The 17,072-nt window shown below is 36.5% G+C and overlaps 1 protein-coding gene across 1 annotated transcript; it reads left to right on the forward strand.

The window, feature by feature from the left end:
* Window positions 1-8,971: 8,971 nt before the first annotated feature.
* Window positions 8,972-16,605, forward strand: LOC144440332 (uncharacterized). The gene is made up of 2 exons (XM_078129690.1): window positions 8,972-9,100; window positions 14,401-16,605. Exon 2 carries the CDS (start codon window positions 14,464-14,466, stop codon window positions 15,757-15,759), a length of 1,296 nt encoding a protein of 431 aa, XP_077985816.1. The 5' UTR covers window positions 8,972-9,100; window positions 14,401-14,463; the 3' UTR covers window positions 15,760-16,605.
* The last annotated feature ends 467 nt before the right edge of the window (window positions 16,606-17,072 follow it).

A 17,072-nucleotide genomic window follows, 5' to 3' on the forward strand; every position in this document is an offset into this window, starting at 1 on the left:
AGTCAAGGTGGTGTGGCCATCTCATGACATAAAATGTGGCACTTACATTAACAGGCTCAACTAAACAAGTACTCAAACGTACAACTTTGTACTTTGTCGATGAAGCATGGAAGTATACAGAATAACACATTGTATTAATATGGCCTGGTTGTATTGTCTAATGGTGGGGTATGGTAGTGTAATGGACTCTCTACAGAGTTGATTTATAGAGGTTGGCGTCTGGGACGTATTCCTAATGTATAATTACTACTCGCAAACAGCAGATGTTGTGTTTGAAAAGATTTTAGGAATGCAATGCATCGATTTAATGTCCCTGGACCTATTCAAAATAACGTAAAGTATTCTCAGACCAGTATGTTTAGGATAATAGTTACTGTATCTTATCACAGTCATCTATCATCAACATAGTCTATCTGGTTATTTCAAACTTTCTCCACGACGGCACAACACTAAATATCACTGTGTGCATTGGACGTGACATAGTGACACAATTTTATGGACACTTTGACGGCAAAACCATACAGAATATATTTACTACTTGACTGTAATTGTTAAAAAACAATAAACTAAAAGCACAAAATCGTACGTTCAGATCCAGTGTTAAAATCTACTGAAAGTATAACTATTTGTCTTGTACTAACTGTACTAATGAAGATAAATGAACCACGTGTATGTACAGCAGACACTAAACCATTGTGCTGAGGACCTTATCACCGGAGATGTAGTCATGGTCTTTTGTCCGTGTTTTAGAAGTACCCTTCCCATCCCACTGACACCAAACCTTCTATAGTACTGTGACAGTGTGTATTACTTACATTGATTGACATGTACTATGTGTTGTGATTGATTATGGTAGATGTTTTTTAGTTAAACGGAGTTTGTGTACTATTACGTCTTGCTTAGGGACTAGTACTATCAATAGCAGAAAAGTAAAACTTTCAAAATATTTCCTTTGCGGCCTCTTATGTAAATACTATTGCAAATTGAAAAACTCTGAAATATTGAAATTCACATTTATTTATTTTGTAAAATTACTTCCAAATCGGTAATGTTTCCTTGCTTCATCTTATTTTCCAACGTCACATATATCATGTACAATGCATTTCCTTTGTCGATGATACTCTAAAAGTGAAATCGGAAGATAAAAAAACCGACGTCGTCGATAGTATTGGCATTGTCTGGTAATTGTTATATCTATAGCTAGACTGGATTAGCGTCCATTAATGGATTCTATATACGGCACGTGGAGTGTTGACAATATTATGCTCTAATGAAATGTACTAATCCCTTGCCTCACCAGGTATATGTCTGCTCACAATATGGACGATATTGTGATTCTGTACGGCACGTGGAGAATCAAACAATTTCTTACATAAAAAGCCTTATGGGTGTACAATCTGCATAATTAACTATGGGTGTACAATCTGCATAATTAACTATGGGTGTACAATCTGCATAATTAACTATGGGTGTACAATCTGCATAATTAACTATGGGTGTACAATCTGCATAATTAGCTATGGGTGTACAATCTGCATAATTAACTATGGGTGTACAATCTGCATGATTAACTATGCGTGTACAATCTGCATAATTAACTATGGGTGTACAATCTGCATAATTAACTATGGGTGTACAATCTGCATAATTAACTATGGGTGTACAATCTGCATAATTAACTATGGGTGTACAATCTGCATAATTAACTATGGGTGTACAATCTGCATAATTAACTATGGGTGTAAAATCTGCATAATTAACTATGGGTGAACAATCTGCACAATTAACTATGGGTGTACAATCTGCATAATTAGCTATGGGTGTATAATCTGCATAATTAACTATGGGTGTAAAATCTGCATAATTAACTATGGGTGTAAAATCTGCATAATTAACTATGGGTGTATAATCTGCATAATTAACTATGGGTGTACAATCTGCATAATTAACTATGGGTGAACAATCTGCATAATTAACTATGGGTGAACAATCTGCATAATTAGCTATGGGTGAACAATCTGCACAATTAACTAAGGGTGAACAATCTGCATAATTAACTATGGGTGTATAATCTGCATAATTAACTATGGGTGTACAATCTACATAATTAACTATGGGTGTACAATCTGTATAATTAACTATGGGTGTACAATCTGCATAATTAACTATGGGTGTACAATCTGCATAATTAGCTATGGGTGTACAATCTGTATAATTAACTATGGGTGTACAATCTGCATAATTAACTATGGGTGTACAATCTGCATAATTAACTATGGGTGAACAATCTGCATAATTAACTATGGGTGTACAATCTGCATAATTAGCTATGGGTGTACAATCTGCATAATTAACTATGGGTGAACAATCTGCATAATTAGCTATGGGTGTATAATCTGCATAATTAACTATGGGTGTACAATCTGCATAATTAACTATTGGTGAACAATCTGCATAATTAACTATGGGTGTATAATCTGCATAATTAACTATGGGTGTACAATCTGCATAATTAACTATGGGTGTACAATCTGTATAATTAACTATGGGTGTACAATCTGCATAATTAACTATGGGTGTACAATCTGCATAATTAGCTATGGGTGTACAATCTGTATAATTAACTATGGGTGTACAATCTGCATAATTAACTATGGGTGTACAATCTGCATAATTAACTATGGGTGAACAATCTGCATAATTAACTATGGGTGTACAATCTGCATAATTAGCTATGGGTGTACAATCTGCATAATTAACTATGGGTGAACAATCTGCATAATTAGCTATGGGTGTACAATCTGTATAATTAACTATGGGTGTACAATCTGCATAATTAACTATGGGTGTACAATCTGCATAATTAGCTATGGGTGTACAATCTGCATAATTAACTATGGGTGAACAATCTGCATAATTATCTATGGGTGTATAATCTGCATAATTAACTATGGGTGTACAATCTGCATAATTAACTATGGGTGTACAATCTGCATAATTAACTATGGGTGTACAATCTGCATAATTAACTATGGGTGAACAATCTGCATAATTAGCTATGGGTGAACAATCTGCATAATTAACTATGGGTGAACAATCTGCATAATTAGCTATGGGTGTATAATCTGCATAATTAACTATGGGTGTACAATCTGCATAATTAACTATGGGTGAACAATCTGCATAATTAACTATGGGTGAACAATCTGCATAATTAGCTATGGGTGTATAATCTGCATAATTAACTATGGGTGAACAATCTGCATAATTAACTATGGGTGTACAATCTGCATAATTAACTATGGGTGTACAATCTGCATAATTAACTATGGGTGTACAATCTGCATAATTAACTATGGGTGTAAAATCTGCATAATTAACTATGGGAGTACAATCTGCATAATTAACTATGGGTGTACAATCTGCATAATTAGCTATGGGTGTATAATCTGCATAATTAACTATGGGTGAACAATCTGCATAATTAACTATGGGTGTAAAATCTGCATAATTAACTATGGGTGTACAATCTGCATAATTAACTATGGGTGAACAATCTGCATAATTAACTATGGGTGAACAATCTGCATAATTAACTATGGGTGAACAATCTGCATAATTAACTATGGGTGAACAATCTGCATAATTAACTATGGGTGTATAATCTGCATAATTAACTATGGGTGAACAATCTGCACAATTAACTATGGGAGTACAATCTGCATAATTAACTATGGGTGAACAATCTGCACAATTAACTATGGGTGTACAATCTGCACAATTAACTATGGGAGTACAATCTGCATAATTAACTATGGGTGAACAATCTGCACAATTAACTATGGGTGAACAATCTGCACAATTAACTATGGGTGTATAATCTGCATAATTAACTATGGGTGAACAATCTGCACAATTAACTATGGGTGTACAATCTGCATAATTAACTATGGGTGTATAATCTGCATAATTAACTATGGGTGAACAATCTGCACAATTAACTATGGGAGTACAATCTGCATAATTAACTATGGGTGTACAATCTGCATAATTAACTATGGGTGTACAATCTGCATAATTAACTATGGGTGAACAATCTGCATAATTAACTATGGGTGAACAATCTGCATAATTAACTATGGGTGAACAATCTGCATAATTAACTATGGGTGAACAATCTGCACAATTAACTATGGGTGAACAATCTGCACAATTAACTATGGGAGTACAATCTGCATAATTAACTATGGGTGTACAATCTGCATAATTAACTATGGGTGAACAATCTGCATAATTAACTATGGGTGTACAATCTGCATAATTAACTATGGGTGTACAATCTGCATAATTAACTATGGGTGTATAATCTGCATAATTAACTATGGGTGAACAATCTGCACAATTAACTATGGGTGTACAATCTGCATAATTAACTATGGGTGTATAATCTGCATAATTAACTATGGGTGAACAATCTGCACAATTAACTATGGGAGTACAATCTGCATAATTAACTATGGGTGTACAATCTGCATAATTAACTATGGGTGTACAATCTGCATAATTAACTATGGGTGAACAATCTGCATAATTAACTATGGGTGAACAATCTGCATAATTAACTATGGGTGAACAATCTGCATAATTAACTATGGGTGAACAATCTGCACAATTAACTATGGGTGAACAATCTGCACAATTAACTATGGGAGTACAATCTGCATAATTAACTATGGGTGTACAATCTGCATAATTAACTATGGGTGAACAATCTGCATAATTAACTATGGGTGTACAATCTGCATAATTAACTATGGGTGTACAATCTGCATAATTAACTATGGGTGTACAATCTGCATAATTAGCTATGGGTGTACAATCTGCATAATTAACTATGGGTGAACAATCTGCATAATTAACTATGGGTGTACAATCTGCATAATTAACTATGGGTGAAGGGTAGACGTGGCTAGAGTGTGGACGTGATTTGAGTTTATTAATTAATTATTTAATTGATTTATAGGACTATCACAGATATTTCACTTGTATCATTTTCCTACTTTTATAAGTAAAATGAAGAAACTTGATTAAACGAGGGTTAGGTCACATGCTGGTATTTGAGGTGAGCGTCGTTCGTTGGCCATAATCCATCGCAATAGTACCATGTATGTGTTTCGTTGTTCATTCACTATAAGAATTGTAGGATAAACATTCAACTTACCGTGATAATGAAGAATCGTACGTACGTGGCTTGACCTGCACGCAACGGGGAGAAGCCGCGACAGCCGTGGAAGCCTTGAAGTACAACAACAGCCAGACTTCTGAGACGGTAATGAAAACAGTATCCTTGTAAAAAAAATTCAATTTTGCTTTGTAGAGCAATGTTGACACTATTTCTCATGTGTTCACACTGTGTTTACCCAAGTGAAACAGTCTTTTAAATAAACGACCAGCAAACGAAAGTAAACTAATGAGATTCATGAATACTCACTCGACAATGTCCTTGACAAGAATGTGGTGTGTATCTGATTGGTCGGTGAGGGCGCAACGCCACCAGCAAACCACCTGTTGATCATGCCCATTGATCCCGGTCGCGGTCTATATCATCTTGGAACATAGCTGCAATAATTGTACCGTTTGATGTGATTTTGAGGGCTTTTTCGTCTGTTTTTGTGCATTTTTTCGTTCCGTCGTTTCACCCGAATCAAACGCTACAATTCCTCTAACGCAAACGCAAATAGATGGAACCGATTCAGATCTGAATCGCAAAGTTGGGCGGATTTTTCTGCTAAATTACGCCTTACCTGGCAAAATATCGCACATTTCCTAACTCCAACATTAATTACGGAGCCTTCAAGACCCAAGAACTATTCAGAGGTACCCCAATTCTGTCAAAAACGGCAAATGTAACAAGGCATGCAGCATTTTGAAACGGGCAGTACGCTGACACCTCGCTCACGTTTTCAACGTGTTCTCGTCTATTTGCGTTTGCGTTAGAGGAATTGTAGCGTTTGATTCGGGTGAAACGTCGGAACGAAAAAAGGCACAAAAACAGACGAAAAAACCCTCAAAATCACATCAAACGCTACAATTATTGCAGCTACTTGGAACAGTGAGCTTCTTCGCATTAGAGTAGTTACTTCATATGACGTCATTGTCACAAATGATGATTTAACGTCATTACTGAATTTTCAAACAAATCAGGTGTGAGGTGAATAAACGCTACCAAACAACTTAACCATGCTACTAAAGTTTTCAATAAGTTGCGTCCTGTACTTTTAAACCTGCAATAGCTGTAAGTTGAGTTTTTGACTGTAATCTAATAATTAAACATTGTACATGTACGTATGTCAATCAGACAACCAACAATATATTGACTGTAATCTAATAATTAAACATTGTACATGTACGTATGACAATTAGACAACCAACAATATATTGACTGTAATCTAATAATTAAACATTGTACATGTACGTATGTCAATTAGACAACCAACAATATATTGACTGTAATCTAATAATTAAACATTGTACATGTACGTATGTCATTTAGAGGACTGGTCTATTTTATCTATTAATGTAGAAATACATTCAAATTGTGATTTCATTATTCAGTGTGGATGTTTATTTTTGACTGCGAACCCAAAACTCATTTGATGAGATATAATATACCACACTATGCATAAAGCTACACAAATACACTTACCCCAGGTGATTCAATACTGTTCAGGGTGTACACTTACCCCAGGTGATTCAATACTGTTCAGGGTGTACACTTACCCCAGGTGATTCAATACTGTTCAGGGTGTACACTTACCCCAGGTGATTCTATACTGTTCAGGGTATACCGTATTAATATTGCGATTACATGAGCGTCATTACATCTAAATAACAAAATAGATTTCAAAAATGTATTCTAGTTGCAGCTGCAGCTTTAACGATATATTAGTAATGAAAGTTTACTGTGTTCCATAAGCAAAAATAGTTATTTACAAAAATAACATGATGCCATGATACTGTTGTGATAAAAGATAATAATAGTCCTCCACTTTCACGTGTTGAAGTTACCAGGTTTTCTTTTGATATCAGGCACCCGAAGGTCACATTACACCACAAGTGAACACAGAGGGCTTTTACGCTGCATAACAGATGTACTATCATCTTCGGCTTTTGTTCGGCATCCTGCCGAGTGCAGAGCTGGGTCTTGTTGAAAGACTCGTCTTGAAGTAGCTTGTACTATGGAAGTATAGGTGTATCATGAATTATTTATAACGATAATTAAATATTCATGATAGCGATCAAATAATATTGATTTACCTTTATAGAATCGTGTTGTTTGGCGGGTGATAGTATGTTATACTTGTAATTATGCTGAAATGTACATAATTATAGTTTATTGCGTCATCACATTCATTCAAAATTGACTTAACTCAAGGTCTTTCGTCCTACAACGTTTACAAGCTTCACCTGGCACCCCCGACGTCGAGTATAGTACAACAGCACCCTAAGAGACAGTGCTTGTAAATTGATGGCTACTACATTATTAGAAAATACCAAAAATCATAATGCACTAAAGTCGAGTGTTTTCAAACTGTCATTGTATTTTCAACTTGTTCTTCTGTATTCTGGCGCTGTTTTAACAAACGTTAATATTGACACATAGGCTTTACAAGGACATAACTCTTCGCCGACTCGGTCAGATTTATACTAAATCTTGAAGTAGAATTCCTGTACGTGAAGGCATTACCTAACCAAACCGCTCCATTGCTAGATCAAAATGAGGTCTATACATTAACATTGTTGTGTTCGTATGAGCTAAATAAATTGATTTCGAAAAAGAAACGTTACTTTAGGTCAGAGATTTAACAATCAGGCTTGACAATGCTATTTTCCCAATTGTGTCCCGCCAAACATTATCGTCACAATTTAATTCTCTCTCTGGGCTAATGTTGTGTGTAGCTGAAGTATCAGTTCCAATACAACGGTAATATATATCTACTAATCTGCTATATTGGTGTTATACTACCGTCCTGATCTCATTTCAACACATTAATTATCATGTGAAGACATCTAAAAACCCATGGTTTTCTGTGGTACTGTTGTATTTACATTGAAGACAAGTCGTATGGTGATGATTACTATGACATAATGTTTTTTTATCCCAATGTATTCGTTCCAGTTATTAACTTTACCTGACTGTAGTTATTCCCTTATTGACTCCAAATATCGCCAACTTATACTAAGATAACTCAGTACAAGCACTCACAATACACCATTTATAGCAAATTCAGAGGAATCCCATCGACTCGAGCAAATATGTAAGTGATAACCATTACCGTCAGGTTTAAGTTGCTATGGTACCGGTAAATAGGACGACAGTTGCCATGGAAACTTAGCTTAGTATGATACTCATTAATGTGATGTTTCGTTTTATATGTGAATCTACACGTGATTTGAATGCATGTCACACGATCAACGTAGTGAATCGATGACTGTGTTTCCTTGCCTACAAATTCTTAGACACACACATACATACATACATACATACATACATACATACATACATACATACATACATACATACATACATACATACATACATACATACAGTTACACATACATAATACACGTATGCATGTATACCAATTAAAACATTATGAATCTTACATATGTATAAGTTTATGTGTGTATATAAACATGTAAATACACGTGTGTGTGTGTGTGTGTGTGTGCGCGCGTGTGTGTGTGTGCGTGCATGCGTGCGTGTGTGTGTGTGTGTGTGGGGGGGGGTGTAAATTTATGTTTTCTTCACCTCAGCATCACCTCACGTTCCTGTAGGGTCATATGTTTAACGAGACATGCATTGCCTATGCGGTAACTAAGCACGCGTTAGTATCTCTAGGGCTTATTCATATGCAAATGAGTTCACCTACTCTGTGTTGTGAAGGCAGGGTACAACACTGGCAGTGCGAGAGCTTCGAGTGTGTAACTTCTAAACACTCAACACAACGTACGAACGTTTTTCATGTAACGCTCGCTTCTGTCTATCTGTCAGCACTCTAGATTGCTGGTGTAGGAAAGGAGCCATGAAATCTTTAAGGTACGTCTATACTTCCATTGTAACTGAATTCGGGTAATTAGTAAGATTTAATCGTTTTAATTAACGAAATCTCTCAAGTGTTCACACTGGGGTGTCGTCGGCCAGGGTGGGTCACAGCGAATCAAATCTATCCGTCCAGTCGTTGGTAACAACGGCACTCGGCTAGGATTACACGTACCCCAACAATATATGTCATTTTACCAATATGTCTTCCCATAGGGAGTTTATGAAGTACAGATTATTGTCAAACAATTTAGCTTGTAAATGAATAGCTTTGTCGTCCAGTAAGACGACACACTTAGAGCCCTGTGTAATCCGTTCAAAGTCGAACCTGAATAGAATGGACCCTGGCCCCACAGCCTAGCGCCTGACGTAAAAATGACTGAAGTGAGTGATTATGTCAGTAATGTTCATACGGTAGGTGAGTATACAATGGGTGGATATTTGGGCAATGTGAATTGATCACGTTGAAATCGACAACCGACAGTTGTTCTCATTTCATTTCACACTAGATGTGGTGTCTGTATGTGTCCACTGAACTGAGCTCATACAGTTAATCAAAGTGCAGTCCCTCTACTAATGTAAATGTTACGAATTTACACTCATCACTATCACAACTGAGATATATGTTAGGAATTTAATAATCTTTGTCGGTGTCGTTATCTGCTCATAATACTAGATTTGGAATTCGGTAACCCTCAGCAAATAAGCTTCCCTTGCTAATATATTTAATGACAAATAGTTGAAAACAGGTATGTTGATGCGTATCTGTGCTACTTCCTTCAGTCACCTCAATTTTCCATTGCCATTAATATTTTCAAGCTATCAGTAGTAGTATGCTTTGAATACATACCGGTTACAGGGCCTACGATTAGGGTATATGACTTAACTTGAATTGACAATGTCCTACCATAGATATATCTGTTTCTATTGTTTCTATTGTTCTATAAACAAAGTACAGACACCGCTGTAAATTATTTGTGTTTTTTATTGTTTACTGATAATAACGTCATCGATTTTTTTATCACTGCATGCGTTGACGAACTACTTCCCACTCGTTCTGTCATTCTCTCTATGTATCCGCCTATCTCCTGTTATCTCCAGAGCTTGGCTGTCTGTCTGTCTGTCTGTCTGTCTGTCTGTCTGTCTGTCTGTCTGTCTGTCTGTCTGTCTATCTAGTAATATCTATCTATCTAGTAATATCTGTCTATCGTCGCCTAAATAGCCAAAAGTGTTGACAATTTAAACATTTATTAGTATTCATATGCAGCCGACGAGATACACCCAAGTAGTGCTATACCATTACACGGAATCACAGCCGATGAGATACCCCCAGGTAGTGCTATACCCATTACACGATACCACAGCCTATGAGATACCCCCAACTATATAGTACTATACCCCCACGAGATCACAGCCTGAGTTACACCAACTACATAGTGCTATACCCCACGAGATCACAACCTATGAGTTACACCAACTACATAGTGCTATACCCCACGAGATCACAACCTATGAGATACACCCAACTACATAGTGCTATACCCCACGAGATCACAGCCTATGAGATACACGTGACCCAACTACATAGTACTATACCCCACGAGATCACAGCCTATGATTTACACCAACTATATAGTGCTATATACCCCCACGAGATCACAGCCTCATATTATGAAAGACGCCGGGCTGTAATAATACTTTATGTTAGAGATGCCAGTCAACTCAATGGTGAAACCATTATCTCCATCATTTTATTGTCAACTCCTCACGACTACGTCTTCCCGTTGCCCTTAGCAACGATCACAGAATCATATACATGTACTGTTATTGTGAAGCCATTTTACCGACGCAATTACTTCTTAGATAACGTATAGACACCATAGCATACATATACAATGACTTTACAGCAGTTCAATTTCAAAATTAGATTCTATTTGATTTATCGCCGATGGATTTTTTTCCCAGTTATAAAACAAGACTGCGATGTGTTGTAAGTAATACCGTGAATAATTGAGAAATCGAAGGAGAGTACTGCAAGTATTTCACTTTTGTCAGTCACTATGTCTTATGTATATTTCAAGTACAGTCGCCTTATTTCAATTATTGATTTTTGCTAGGCTTTGCTGAGTATTCCGATTCGTGAATGAATTATAATCAGTACTTAGGTAGGAAATCCTGCCACTTCATTGATTGAACCGACCGGCAAAGCTTTCATTGATGTGTAAATTAATTTCCGCATATTGAACAGAAAAAAAAACGTAATAACAACGCCTTACCCCTGGTTTCCTCGCTCTGTTAGGTATCAAATGCGAGTGAGTTAATTTCCGTATAGTCAATAGGGAGTAAAATGTAATGACGGTGTCTAAGTTACCCTGACTACCTTGTTCTGTTTAGTAAAACGAAGAATAACAAAGATGCATACACATACATACATACATACATACATACATACATACATACATACATACATACATACATACATACATACATACATACACACACACACATATATACAGACAGACAGTCAGTCAGACAGACAGACAGACAGACAGACAGACAGACAGACAGACAGACAGACAGACAGACAGACAGACAGACAGACAGACAGATAAATAAATAAATTCAGCGATCAGACGTTATTTTCCCCAAATGAAAAAATATCGAGTGATAAAAGAATAAATGGTTAATAATATATTGCAACATCTGAGAGTTACATGGATAGATTTGTTTGTTTAGCGGTGTCACAATAAACACATTAAGTTTACAGGTACGTCTACAGATAATAACGTCTGACAAAATTTCAAAACATCCCCCAAGCAAGCAAACTCTCCTGGTTTAAGGTTTAACTCGAAATCCTTTTGAAAACCACTTCACAAAAAACCTACTGGTACGTATCGGAAACAAAGTCTACAGTCTACAATACACAGTATATAGTACCACACTCTGTATTGTTTAAGGAGAAATGTCTTTTGTGTTGAGTTGTTTTTGTGTCAGAGTTCATGTATTGAAAGTTAGTAAGGGGACGTGTTTACCAAGGATACACATAGATAGAATGTCCTTAGTTAGTACATTCTATTCATACAGCCTAGAATGCTAGATTGTCAATGCAGTGTTTTGTGAAATGGCGGAAAGGGTACTGAACTGTACACGCTCCAGTGAAAAAAGAAGGTTTCAACGTTTAAAAATGTTTTGAAAGGTTGATGTTTTGTATTTTAGTCCATTATTCTGTTTGTGTGTTTTGGGAGTTTCTTTATTCTAAGCTGTAATTCATCAGCCCATTAAACTGATTTAAATTTTTACTTTTTGAATTTAAAAATCTCAATAAATATGAAGTGTGTTACTTATCCAATCGTACACAGATTTTTCGTAGTCTCAATACTATCTCTGATTAGTTTGGACATAGACTGTGGAGTAGAAATGACTTGGATAGCTACATTTTGTAGTTGAGAGATATACTTCGTGTTAGTGTCTGAACTATTTATCCAATAGCTATATTTATCCAACCACGTTGTACTAAATTTACTATACAGGTAACATGCACAAAATATATTAAGTCTTCTAAAGTGTCACTTCCACAATTCCGTCACGTGACAGACAACACCAAAATATCGGAAGTTGTTTAACAGAATGTTTGAAAATACTGATGCTTTAATAGATCAAAGTCCAATAATTTCAGATAAAACACGAAGTATAAAATGTACCTATATGTTGTGCAGGGATGTGACCTCAACTTCATGATATGTTCTACAAGTATTATGCAAATTAGTGGTGTTGACTAAATACAGGAGTTGAACCATGCAAACACACATTGTACAAATAATTTACTTTACATACACTGCGTATAACATTATCGATCGACAGCCAGGATTATGTTTGGCATCGTGTAGTCATGTTTCCTTGCTTGCTTGTCAAAACTTTCCAACAATACAGCTGAAAGGGGGGGGGGGAGGGGATGAGCGAGTGATACAAACATCTTATACAGGTCTTATTTTCGCCATGTAAATATTCTCATCAATTAATCCAAGTGTTGACAGGCACACTATGAATAGAAGAAGCGGCAAACAATCAAATCGCGTATATACGTATATACTAGACTCGCAGGCAAAAACAGACAAACAGACAGGCACACGACAGACAGAGACAGACTTCGATTCAGAACCATGGATTTATAGACTTGGCAGTCATAAAACGCAAAGATACGAAGTGGCTGAAGTTACCAACCTGAATGTACATAATGTAGTATACATAAACTTCTATGTGAATTTACTATGCAGACTTATAAACATAAAATAAGAATCAGAATGGAATAATCTACGATGTAGAACAATAAAACTGGGTACAACGTGTGTCAGTGAGAAAGTAAATTCCAAAACATCTGGAAATTATAGCTCTCTACATAGACATTCTCTCCATTGTCTACGTCTAAACACAGAAATATAAGTACCACAGTTTATTCTCATGGCGGTTTGTGTTATCGACAACTTTGCCTTGTTTTGTAATGTTGATAGTAAAATTGTACGATTTTTTTTTACAGTGAGTCTTGTTTTTTGTATTCTCCTTGTGAGATATCAAATCTGCGTGTACAAGTTTTAACACCACATACCAAGGCTGAAGTATTTAGTTATTGAGATATCAAATGTGTGTATACAAGTTTTAACACCACTTACCAAGATTAATTAATACAAAGTAACATTATACAATGAAAACCAATAGAAATCAACCACGATGTTCCTTCGTGATTTTTTTATGTTGGACTTTAGAGAATTGATTATTCAATCGACAGACGGTGGTTTTGTTGAGAGGACGAGGACTACATAAATCGACGTCACAGGGATTACATGTGAACAGTGGTGATGACGTAATTCAATGACGTAATAGTGTATCATGTATTATCACAATTCTACTGAAACTCTTATTTACACTTTCATTTCTTTGCTGGTTGGTTGTGAATCGTGCATGATAAAAAATAAAAGCAGAAAAACTGCCGACAAAGCCGACAAAGAGTCACCAAAAGTCACCGATTTCCCTAATAAGTTGATGTGAGTTGACAGAAGAAACTACTTCTAAACAAAGGTCAATATGTTTTCCAAATTGTACCACAATTGAACCTGTCGGTTGGTACCGACTGTTTCTGTCTTGTGTGAATCTGATCGTAGGGGGCGCCCTTGGAATGAAATGGTGGCTCAACAGGTGGTTTTTGATGATCTGCATGGTGATGGTGTATAGAAATACTGAATATCGCAGAAATAATTTATGTTAATGTTTATAAGTATATTTTTCTTTGTTATCATTTACAGGTTTATTATGTAAGTGACAGATAGCAGCTCTCACATAGAAGTCATTATCCATAGGCTAACAACATGGATTTTGCATACATTTTTGGAGGGAAACGAACGACGAAGAAACCGTCGACGTTGAGAAAACCCCGCGAAGAACCAACAGTAAAATACATCGATAAAGCGAGGGCAATCGCTATTGCACGACAGTTGAAAATTACAAAGGTTGGCAAGGTAACGCTACGAATTAACAGCAAAAATAGTTTGGACTCAGAATTGCCTAAAGTTCCATTGTCGGACACGCGTATGACGACCAGAAAAGCGATTCTGGAGAAACAGAAGGGCCTAAATAATGCCATGCATACCAAGGATTCAGCTGTTGGTAAATGTATACTGAAGGCAAATGACTACCAGGAACGACAATTCCGACGGTACGCCACTCAAATGGATGACGGAAAGGAGAGAACACATTACACCATGAAGGAAAAGAAACGCTCTTTTGTAACTAGACAACGAAACTTCAATCAAGAACCAATCACATCTGTTGAAGATGAAATAAATTGCATTATGAATGAACGGCGTGCAAGATCGACAACGCCCACCAAAGTGGAAGATACATACCTCCCGAAAACCGAGTCGTCAGGTGTATACAGATCAGCATTCAATTATTCCGTCCGATCCCCGATGACATCGAGTATATTTCTTACGACACCATCCCCATTTGATGGCGATAGAACTCGAACGGCGAGTAGGCTATCAACTTTGAGAGAGGCTAGTCGGGAAGCGAGTTCACCCTTGCCTGGAAAAATGACTCGTGAGAACACTGGTTTGAAGAGTGCAGAACCATCTCGCCCATCAACAAGGGGTCAGGCAACATCCGACTCTGATGCAGACGACGTTGAACTACGAGTCAGTGAAGGGCGACGGAAGTTAAAGAAGCGAGTCTCGATCGCAGACGAGAAGTCTGGCGAAAAGAAGGCACCGAGTCGTAGAAGATATAACCGACGCAGCAGTTCTATTATATCTCTCATACCAAAACGTAGCCCTACTCCGTCAAAGGCAGGAGAGGCGAAACTACAAACTTTCCGCCCAATCACCCCAATAGAGGAATTGGCACACTCGGGGGAATACGAAGGCATAGCCACTGACGATGAAAGATTCACAAAGCTTGAAGGATTACTAGTACCTGATTCGTCACAAGATGCAATGCTCATTGCATCGGAATACGGCAAAAGATTTACATACAAGCCAAGATATTCTCATCGAAGGCCAAAGAACATGCCAGCTGAGAAAAACAGCGAAAATGCCAAAAAGTTCGATAAATTTTTGCAAGAACAGAAACTGAGAAAGCAGTCAAGTCGAAGCGTCTCATCTGTGTAAACTGTGGGCGTCATCAATCTCTTCGTGTACTAAACTCAAAGGAAAGTTATATTCTACGCTTTCCGAAACTAACCTTTGTTGCACAGAAACTATATTATTATAGCAAATTCAGCCTGGGATACCATGTGGCATTTCGAAACAACTCGGGAGGGGAACTTCGCTGTTTTTCTACAGTTGACTTTCCCTCCAACTTTGAAAAATCGCATATATTTTATACAAATGATATTGTCAAGTTCGTTTCAGATTCGGGTAATGTCAATCACACGTCCTCAATAAGTGCCAAAAAAGTGTCGAAATTTACAGACTTTTTTTTTATAGAGACAGAATTGCTGATAAGAATCTGAAGTGACGCTTCATTTCACTCTGGGTCAAAGTGCAACCGACGTGAAGACAAGTATTTGTCAAAAATGGGTTTCACGGTTCCAGCACAGTAGTTTTAACAGTAGGTGTTGACCTACATAGAACACAGTTACGTTACATATAACCTCAAGAGTTTATGACGAATGATGTATTTTCAGCAAATATTGAGCATACGTCGACAAGTACGACTGATTTCTGCAATTGTTCAGCATTGATCATGAATTACGGTGGTTTTGCCACGGTGTCTCGGACAATCGACAGATTTCAACTCAATTAGCTGAGCTTTCATTTCAAGAAGGCGTTCCAATGAAAGTCGGAAACAGTTTTCTTTTTTCAGTTTATGACCCAACTTCAAAGAAGAAGCTATTAATCTACTTTGCTGTCCAGTTCGTGTGTATTTCACAGAAATATGTGTTCAGTATTACAATTTTCATTTGAAATGGTTGCCAAATTAGTATGTTTTATGTTTGAACATATTTTAGTATTTTTAATGAAATTTGTCATGACACATAGAATGACATAAGAAAATTTCAATTGTTCCTTCAAGAAATCAACCATATATGGTGCCATTTAGTCGAATCAGGTATATTCAGTGGATAATCAACTTTCTAAAAAAAGATATGACACTAATTTCATGAGTATGTGATATGTAAATATGTGCTGATTTTGTATAACAAGTACTTGATAACTGTTTTACAGACATAATTTACATGGCCTGCTGCAAAATTGATTTGAAAGTTTTCAATGATAAAACAAGAATGTAGTATCTTTTATACTAATCATTGGTTTATACTGAAGTCTATCAATTTAATAAATGATAAATAATATCTAAAATACAACCAATCATTAACGACATATAAACAGTCACAAACACACACACACACACACACACACATGCATATATACATACATGCATACATACATACATACATACATACATACATACATACATG

This window comes from Glandiceps talaboti, chromosome 9 (assembly GCF_964340395.1).
Source record: "Glandiceps talaboti chromosome 9, keGlaTala1.1, whole genome shotgun sequence".
In the NCBI taxonomy this organism is placed as follows: domain Eukaryota; kingdom Metazoa; phylum Hemichordata; class Enteropneusta; family Spengelidae; genus Glandiceps; species Glandiceps talaboti.

Bases quoted from the DNA above. Each gene is read 5' to 3' on its own strand.
- LOC144440332 (XM_078129690.1), top strand. From the start codon at position 14,464: ATGGATTTTGCATACATTTTTGGAGGGAAACGAACGACGAAGAAACCG.